The following is a 9,647-nucleotide window of genomic DNA, read 5'->3' on the forward strand; positions in this document are numbered from 1 at the left end:
AGAGAGGCGTGTTCCAGGGCAGTTTCAGGTGCCGGCTGGGCCCTGATTACCGAGGATCGTATATAGCCCGCTCCGGGGTCCTGGAGCCGCAGCCCTGTGTACTTGTCTTGTGTCCACCGTGTGTGTGTACGTGTGCGTGCGTGCGTGCGTGTGTGCGGGTGGGGGAACTCGCTCCCTGTTCCCCTGGGGCCCGCAGTGCTGAAGACGATGCAGAGAGGCTTTCGTGAAGTGAGGTAGGGCTGGACGCTGAGAAGTCAATGCGCAAAGCTGGGGGGGTGGGGGGAGGAGAGGCAGGGATGGAGGGGGGCGGGTGGGGAAGAGGGGGCAGACAGGAGCTGGGCTGAGAGCTGGGCTGCCTCCTCCTCCCCGACCCCGCCTCCCCAAAACTCCACTAGCTCCTTCCCCAGCAATTTCGTCTCTTGAACATTAGGCACCCCCTGTGTGTATCACATTCCACCAGGACTCCCCTGCTCCCTTCTGTCTCAGGGGTCCCAAGCCCCCACTAGCTCTCTTCCCTGACACCCTCATCCAAAGGCACCCTCAGCCTTCCCAGATGTTGTATCCCAGCCGCGCTGGCAACGTTTGCCACGCCTTCCAGCTTCCTTCCCTTTCCTCGTCTCTGTGCAGACCTCCCCAGCCACGCGCCTCCACCCCTCCATCCCCTGTGCCCATAGACCTTCCCTTTCATTCCGTCGTGGTCTCTGATCTGCCATCACCTGACCTTCCCCAGGGCTTTCCTTTCACCTTCCCCACCGATCCTGGTCCCTCAGAGCAGCTCCTTCTGCCCCTCTCAGTTCCGGCAGAGGAAGCAGGGAACATTCCAGGCTTCTGTGAGTTCTGGGGTTGCCCCCACACAAAGAAGCTGTGGTTCCTCTGCCTCAGCTCCTGCAGAGACGAGAACTGGCATCCCCTTGGACGCAGCGGATTTCGGGATGATCCCTGCTTAAGCCCACTCACCCCCACGCCGGTCCCGGTATTGATGCAAGACAGCCGGTGACAGCCTCAAATCCAGGGGTCCGCGAGCCTGGGCTTGACATTCCTGGCACACACCGCGAGGTGGCGCCCTGACACTACAGTCTGTGGACGAGGTCTGGGAGCACAGTTCAACCCCAGATGGGTCTGACACCCCAGGAAGGAGACTCTGGAAAGGGTCCCCCACTTAGCACGGCAAAAGCATAGGCAGTCGGGAACCATCTTCCTTAAGTAGACTTCCCTTTGAGATGAGCGTTCTGCTCTGTGCGGTAGACGCTCACAGCTCTGCCCGTATCAAAAGTTTCTTACCTAGAATCTCACTCCCCCCACCCCGCCCCTACTCCCTAACCTCACGGATCTAGAGGAATATCATACGAAGTAGGTGAATCATTTCGTAGAGTGAAGAGTGCTAACGTAAAGCAAATAGTCACCCACATTCCTTGTAAGTCCCAATTTTTCCATATTGTAGCTTTGCTTAAAATGGGGGTCTGCCCCAACGGCACGGTCCTTATCGGACAGGCTGGGGAACCAGCCCCCAGCGGGGACGGGAGGGCAGCGACCCCGGAGACAGTGGAAGCGAAGAAAGGGTGTTGTTGGAAGCTTTGAGAAGCGGAGGGGATCTGCCGTCCTCCATCCCTCGCTGGAATCCTGTGCCCCTCCGCGCCGGAGGCCGGTGGGAGAGCGAGCCTAGTCCCAGGCCCCGGTGTCTGCTACAGAGCGCTCGGGGACTGAACCAACTTGCATTGAGTGGGCGGGGCAACTGCATCCCCGTTTTCCGAGCCCGGTCCCGAAGCTCTTAGCCAATCACACACAGAGAGCGTCTCCAGGCCGTGCCTGTTCCGAATCTGACCCCACCCAGGCACGTCGATGAACCGGGCCTGGGGTTCTCCAACCGCGACGGGCACCCTGAGCTCTGGGACGCGGGGGAGGGGTGGCAAGTGGTGGGCCAAGGGCAGGGTGGGCTAGCAAGGGAAGCAGCGGGTGGTACGGGGTGAGGGCGGGGGCGGTCTAAGGCTATAGAAGAATAAGGAAAGGGGGAACTTGAGGGTGGGGGGAGGGCCCTCGTGCCCTGTCACCATCCTAGGACCTTGGACAAATCACCCACACTTCCGGGGCCTCAGTTTCCCCATCTGTAAAATGATGGTAATAATACTTCACCTACCTCATAGGGGAGGTTGTAAGGCCGCTGTCACCTGACCTGGGGGTGGAGGCAGGATTCTGAAGGTGCTACCCGTGAGTAAAGTATTATTACCGTAGCCTGAAGGCAAGGCCCGCCTTCCCCTCCCCACACAGAGCCTCCAGGGATAGCTGAGGCCTGCCTGGGCCCATCTATCCCTTCACCACTGTGTCCCCGGTCCCTTCCTGAGCGGTCATCTGCCATCTTTGTGGGCGCCCTAGACTTAGTCGTTATCTTATTCAGGTATCCCTTCTTGTGACCATCTCCCCACATAACTGCTGTACAAATTCCACCTACTCCAGGGCCCCGCACCTGCCCACCGGCGCCAGACGCCAGGGAAGGGACAAGGAAAACAGCCACAAAAAAAGCCAGGGGAAGCCCCAGAGTCCCCAGCCCCTCTGGGGTCCCAAGGGTGGGGATTGGTGATCGCTGTTTGTACTGTGTTTGAGTCCTTGAGTGCAAGCGTTTTATAAAAACAACAACAACAAAAACCCACTATCACAAAAAAATGTGCAGCGAAGAGAAATGAAGGAAAACTGAAGGAAAAAAAAGGAAAAAAAGAATCATACAAAATTTTTCCACCACACGCACCCTCTAAGCCAGCAAGATTTCCTCTTTGCAAAATCATATTTTTGTGGGAATGGGCCCTGCTTTTTGTGGCAAGGCCTGTTCTGATTAATAAAGGATCGTGAAAAAGTAGGGCCTTGGCTGTTTCCTCCGTGGGTCCTAGCTCTCCCTCTCCTTCCAGGGGAAGAAGCAGTGGGGTGAGGGGATGGGGAGCCTGGGGCTGCATCTCCCCTCACCTGTCACCTTTGAGATTTGGCTTCACGGGTGACGAGACCCTTCCAGCCCCTCCTCAGGTTGAGCGTATGAGCCCACCAGCTACCCAGAAATCAGAGGAGCAGCCGTACCCCCTGGATCAGGCCTAAAGCAAGGCTTATTGGGAGTGGAGTCTCCTCGGGGCCTGAGGGGGGCCCCTCTAGCTCACCCAGCCCGACATCCCCTTCCTCAGTTCCCAGAGGAACCACCCTCCAAGGCAGGTCAGACAAATCAAAGGGAGACCCTCCACCTTCCCCACCAGCACCTGAACTCTGGCTGGGCCACTGTGGTTTCAGGCCAGCTCGTCCTCCTCCTTCTGTTCCCTGCGAAGCTCTGGGTCTGTTGGCTGGACCCGTGGCTTCTCTCCATCCTTTTCTGGTTTCATCCTTTAGGATTGCAAAAGTCCCTCCAACTCGAAAACGCCCAAGGCCGGTCCTAACCTGAGGACCTGGGAAGCTGGACCCCAGTGTCTTCCTTCTCCAGACACCGTGGCCCCGGGCAAGCTAGTTCCTTCCTCCTGGTGTCAGTTCACTCCGTCCACAGAAGAGCAATAATCATCCCAGCCCTTTCCCCTTCCCTCCCACACATAGCCCAGGAGAAGCCGAGGCCTGGCAGCTCTCGGGGTGCTTCAGAAGGAAGGTGCTACGTCTGTTGCAAGCACACCAGAAATGAGTGCCCTCTGTCGTCGTGTGTCCCCTGCCCACTCCGAGTGAAGGGGCCCCTTCTGCCCCATGAACTTCCGACAGCCTGGTTTAACTGTCCCGTTAAAAGGTTCTGATCTCTGGCTCAGAGATTGGAGGGAGCCCTAGGGTCTGGGAGGTAGCCTCACGATCACTCCTTGCCAGGACTTCTGTTCAGCCTCGCTCTGGAAAATCTAGGTTTGAAAGCAGGACAGCTCGGCCTGGCAGAGGCGGTAGCCCCATGCCACGGGCTCCAGGCCTCCTCCTGGCCTTTTTTAATCTCCTCCTGCCTTCACTTCGCGGGGTCTCTCTTCATCCATGCCTGCAGAGCCTCCCCATCCCTCCCTGTGCCTGGGGCCAGGGGCCTCTGGTGTTCTTTCTCCTGCAAGTCCCTCCCGGATTCCGCTGCTTTCTGGAAGGCCCTCTCAGGCCGCGTGCTGCTCTCCTCTCCCTCCCCGACAAAGACAACAAGAAGGACAACGCTTGAACACGCCCCATATGGCCCAGCCCGCGCCTCCCCAGCCATCTGTGTCCCTTGCCCCGCTCTCTGTGTCTGTGTCCCGTGTGTCTGTGTGGTGTCACCTATAGATTGTGAGCCGCCCTGGGCAGGGACCCCTGTCTGAATACATGTTCTGTGCAGCACACTCGGGAGTGTTAATAAACGTCCATCCTCAGAACGGGAGTGCCCGGGTGACTTAAGGAAGCTCTGGGGCGACGGCTGAGCAAGCCGATGTGGTGGCACTGGATGCGACGGAGGGGCTTCTGGGCAGGGCCCCCAGGTCCCGAGCACCTTGTCCTCCTGCTTTCCGAAGGCCCTGAGTGTGGGTGGGAAGAGGGGGATGGCGGTAATGAAGCCAGGAGAGGATCCAATCTCTGCTGCTCCGCCGGCCAGCAGAGGGCTGGTGGGAGGCCCCGGGAGGAAGACAGGCTACGATGCCCACTTATTCCACACCCAGACCTGACCACCAGCCATGGAGGTCCAGAGAGGATCTCCCGTGGCGCGGACTGAGCATTGGGTTAGGAGGCCTAACACCCATTTATGGGCAAGTCACTTAGCTCCCCAGGCCTGTCCCCTGCCCCATCGCTGCCTCTGCTCTGGTCTCATCACAGTCCTCGCAGCCTGCCTTCCTGGTCTGATCTGCCACCTCCCCTGGCCTCTGTCCTGCTCCCCCATGGCCCACCCACCCCTGACTGTCCCCCCAACAACGTGCGGAACTGTCGATGCGGCCACTGTTAACAAGTGCCCCTAGGAAAGTCATCTCCCTTTCTCCCTGCTGCCCCCAGGCCAAGTGAGAACTCCCCAACAGGCCCTGCTCTCTTCATCACCAAGGAGAGCTGTGACGCCCAGCTTCCCTGGCAACAGCTCCTTTCCTATCCTAGTCTCCCCCATTTCTACATAGAGACAGAGACCCTCAAGAGCGCTCTCGAACCAGGCATCAGCGCCCACTTTAACCCAACCCTCTAACTTCCCGAGAGAAAGCGGCTCCTGATGTGAAGAGCAAGCAGGCAGCAGAGCTGGTTCCCGGCCCGTAACACACTTCCCTCCTCTTTCCCTGTGGAGAAACTCAGCCTCAGCAGCCCTGCTTGGCTGGCGAGCGGCTGTGGCTAAGGGTGCCGTCCTTGACAATGCAAAAAGGCACAGCCCTGTGTGCCTCGGGAGGGCCCAGGGGGACTTATCACAGGGCCTTTGCCCGGACCTAGAGTCCTCGGGGGAGTGCAACGGGGGAAGAGGCACAGGGAAACAGACCAGAGAGAGGAAGGGAATCTGGGCTGGCAGTGATTTCAGGATAACTGTGGCTCCCCTGCACCGCCCCCCCCACCTCTGAGATTTGCATAAAGGGAAGGTGGAAAAGCACCAGGTCGCATGGAGTGCCGAGCTGCAGCATCAGCTCTAAATAAACGCAGCTCCTTGTGTGCAGATGGATAAACTGAGGCCTGGGGGGCAGGGAGGGGCATGACTTGCTTAAGATCTCTCGGTCAATAGTAGAACTAGGACTGAAATCCATGCTCTCTTTTTTTTTTTTAATTAATTTTTATTTATTTATTTTTGGCTGTGTTGGGTCTTCGTTTCTGCGCACAGACTTTCTCTAGTTGCGGAAAGCAAGGGCTTCTCATTGCGGTGGTTTCTCTTATTGCGCAGCACGGGATGTAGGTGCGCGGGCTTAGTTGTGGCACGCATGCTCAGTAGTTGTGGCTCTTGTGGCGCACGGGCTTAGTTACTCCGCAGCATGTGGGATCTTCCCGGACCAGGAATCGAACCCATGTCCCCTGCACTGGCAGGAAGATTCCTAACCACTGTGCCACCAGGGAAGTCCCAGGACTGAAATCCATGCCTTCTGATTCTAGGCCCAGGGGAATATGCCATCATAGGAATCACGGGGCAAGAGGACAGTCTGGATGGCTGACACTCCTACCCCACCTGAGTGACTGAGAACTCAAGTTCCTTCCTGCAAGTTCCAAGACCCCAGGAGGGACCACTGGCCCTGATGGAGCCTCAACAGGGGGAGCATGGGCACCTGAGGAGCCCTGGGAGGGACAAGGTCTGCAGCCAACCCCCGCACTCCTCTTCCTCCTTGAGAAGGAGGCAGCGTCCAATCTTTCCCACCCTAAGAGCACTTTCTGTCCATTGGAGGCCTTCGCTCTCCCAAGCTGCCTCCTTCAGATCTATCCCCAGCCTCCTCCTAACCCCCAGGTCCAGCCCAGTGGCCAGCAGAGCTGCTGGGCCAGGCCTGACCTTTGGGCCTTGAATGACATCATCCCTGTTGCCATGGTGATGGTGGCCTGGCAGCATCTTCTCAAGGGAGATGGGCCTCTAGGCTTGAGGTATTACAAGTTTCTCTCTTTCTTTAAATATTTATACTTTCTTTTTTTTCTGAACAATGAGGGGAGAAAGTAATGACTGAGTTAAAAAAAAAAAAAAAAGACTAAGAGGGAGAGACAGAGAGAGGAAAATGGAGCCAGGGAGATGGAAGGAGGGAAGAACAGACTCAGACAGGGAGGATGGGGGTCAGTGCCAGTGAAAGAATAGAGAAAGGTCAGCCAAGCTTGAGATTCAGAAACATATTAAGAGTCAGGAATTTGAGGATTAAGCTGGAGAAGACCAAGGAAGGGGGACTGGGGGTGAGGGGCGGTGGCCAGGTGGCAGAGAGTAAGATACAGCCAGATGAGAGCACAGCCAAAGCCATTTGTGACTGAAGACAAGCTCTTGTTCCCCAGACAGGATACAACAGTTGGCCAGGGCCACTGTGACACAGAGCTGGAGCACATGGACAGAGGGCAGTGCCAGAGGGAGCCCACGGTCCCCACAGCAACGGGACCCAGTGCTCCCAGGGCTTATAAATAAACAGGCATGTGGGAAACGCACATTCTTTCTCCGAGAAATATAATTTATGTTTACAGCCAGTTTTTTTTTTCTTCCTAAAGAAAACGCTACCATGGAGGGGGCCCTGCCCCCGACAGTGTCCCTGAGCGGCCCTGGCCCTGGGCCCTCCTCCCATTATTGCTTGGATGGGAAAGGTCTGGCCCTGGGAATTGCAGAGCGAGGCCTCACTCCTCACCCCCGGAGGCTGTCCTGGTGACGGAGTGGAGGCACACAGTGCTCGTCCCATGCCCCACGCCATGCCAGCCACCCCGATGGTGCCCATTTAAGGGAATGGAGAGTACAGGCAGTGGCTACACTGGAGCAGCCGCGCAGAGTAGAGAGCCTCTCTCTCCAGTGCAGGAGGCCCTAGAGGCACAGTGGCTTCTTTTCAAACTTGACAGCTGGAAGGCTCAGGCTGTGGGGAAGGGAGGGAATGTTCTCTTTCCCAGCAAGATTCCAGGCACAGGCTGGAAGAACAGAACAGAGTAAAAGGCAAGGGCAGAGACCTTGCCTTCTGAGTCCCCCCTTCCCCACACAAAATTTAGGGGACCTGGGGAGGGAGGTATAGTACCATGATCCCCGGTGGAGGAACAAGGGCAGCTATGGTTAGGGCCCCAATCCCGGTTTCCCACACCTGTCTGTCCCGGGCACCAGCCCCAACTCCAAGCCCCTGCCCCTGGGCCAGGCCTTCTTCTGGGGGCAGTTCTTCCTCAAGCAGGCTTGTGGTCCACACCAGAGGTAGCGGCTCCTGCGCCAGAAAGGGTGGACCTAGAAGACCCAGACTCCAGGAGGAGGGAGGTTGCTGGGTGCCCTGAGCCTCCAGACTCTGCCAAGGGGATGATTCCATGGTCAGTGTGACCCTGGTTCCAGGAAGAAGCTGGTGCCTTTACTACTGTGTTGTTAGTGACTCTATCAGGGACCAGAAGGAGCTATAAGAACTGGACGGAACCGGGACTTGTTGGCCTGAAGACCGCCCAGAGACCAGCCAGTAGGCAGTCTTTTCACTACCCTGGAATGTCTGAAGATTACCCCCAGGCCTGCCTGTCCCCGGCAGCTTGCCCAAAGAGACCCCTTCCCTGCCTCAAGGAGGGACCCACCGTTCCCACAAACCTTCCCAGAGGCCCTCCTCCCAGAGTGGCCGAGGCCCAAACACCTAGAGCACAGACTCAGGTGCCCAGTCCTGGAGCTGCTTCCAGGGCGCAGAGGCTGTCCACGGGGGGCCCCAGAGCCCGGGAGCTCCCGCCCCCTATGAGCAGGTCTTCTTCCTCCTCATCCTCAAAGACCCGCGCTGGGCGCCTGGGCGGCGGCCGGGGCGTGGGTTCGTCGCGCTCGGCCATGCGCTCGACGGCGCCCTCGCCCACAAGGAAGACCGTGTCGGCGACGCGGGGGGGCCCAGTGACCGGGTTGTGGTCGTAGGAGAAGACGCGCAGGGCGCGTAGCGGGTGCAGGTCGGGGAAGCCGCCCAGGCGGTTGCGGTCTAGGTCGAGGATGTGCAGGCGGCCCATGCGCAGCAATGCGGGCGGGAACTCCTCGAAACGGTTGCCGTAGAGCCAGAGGCCGCGCAGGCCCGTCATGCGCGGCAGCTCCGCGGGCAGCGCACGCAACCGGTTGTCGCCCATCTGCAGCGACTGCAGCGCCACCAAGCGCAGAAGCGGCCGCGGGAAACGCCGCAGGAAGTTGCCCTCGATCCAGAGGCAGCGCAGGCTCTGCAGCTGCGCGAAGTCGTTGGGCAGTGCCGGCAGCCGGTTGCTGCCCAGGTAGAGGCGCGTGAGGCGCGGCAGGCGACACAGACCGTCGGGCAGGCGCTCGAGTTTGTTGAAGTCGAGAGCCAGGATGCGCAGCTCGCGCAGCTCCTCGATCTCCTCGGGCAGCTCGCGCAGCCCCGTGCCGCTCACGTACAGCTTCTGCAGGCGGCTCAGAGCGCACACGGCGCTGGGCAGCCGCCGCAGCCGCCTCCCGCTCAGCTCCAACTGCTCCTCGCCATTGCGCAGTTGCTCCTCCGCGTCCGATGGCAGCTCGTCCGGCATGGACTCGGCTATGCCCATGGTCACGGGCCCCGGCCGGGGCCGCCGCCGCCGCCGCCCGGCATCGCCCCGCCCTCGCGAACCCCCGGTCTCCTCGACGGGGCCAAGGCCGCGCCGGCTCCGGGGCCCCCCGCCCCGGCCTGCCCCTGCGCCGGGAGGGGGGCCGTGCCTGGCCGGGAGGAGGCGCCCTCCTGGGGCCCAGCCGCCGCGCGCCACGGGCCGCGCTTCGCCGTCCGCCCTCCGGCCTCCCCTGCTCCCTCCGCCGGAGGCCGACTGGCTCAGGTTAGCACTGACTCGCAACTCTGAGACCCGTTGCCCTGGCAACGCCCGACGCGCGTGCGGCTGCCAATCAGGCGGAGGGAGGGAGGGGCGGGGCCAAGGTGCCACCAGAGCGGGGTCCCGGCGCTGGGGCTCGCGCCCCGCGTTCCCCCCCGACCAGCCCCGGAGCCAGCGCTCGCCGAGGGAACCCAAGATCCGCTGTCCGCAAGCCTGGCACCGTGCCAGCACAGACCCGACGACAGACGCTGTCTACGCTTCCAGCCACAGCGAGCCGTTCGGTGTGCGGTTGTGTGCGTCCAGAGCTGCAAGTCCAAGAAGAAGGAACCAAGGACCGA

General features: G+C 59.9%; 1 protein-coding gene across 1 annotated transcript; it reads right to left on the reverse strand.

Annotated features, from left to right (window-relative positions):
• Positions 1-7,015: 7,015 nt before the first annotated feature.
• On the reverse strand, positions 7,016-9,293 carry LRRC10B (leucine rich repeat containing 10B). The gene has a single exon (XM_079929248.1). It carries the CDS (start codon positions 9,052-9,054, stop codon positions 8,176-8,178), a length of 879 nt encoding a protein of 292 aa, XP_079785374.1. The 5' UTR covers positions 9,055-9,293; the 3' UTR covers positions 7,016-8,175.
• Between the last annotated feature and the right edge of the window lie 354 nt (positions 9,294-9,647).

Source organism: Stenella coeruleoalba, assembly GCF_951394435.1.
Source record: "Stenella coeruleoalba genome assembly, chromosome: 8".
Taxonomy (NCBI): domain Eukaryota; kingdom Metazoa; phylum Chordata; class Mammalia; order Artiodactyla; family Delphinidae; genus Stenella; species Stenella coeruleoalba.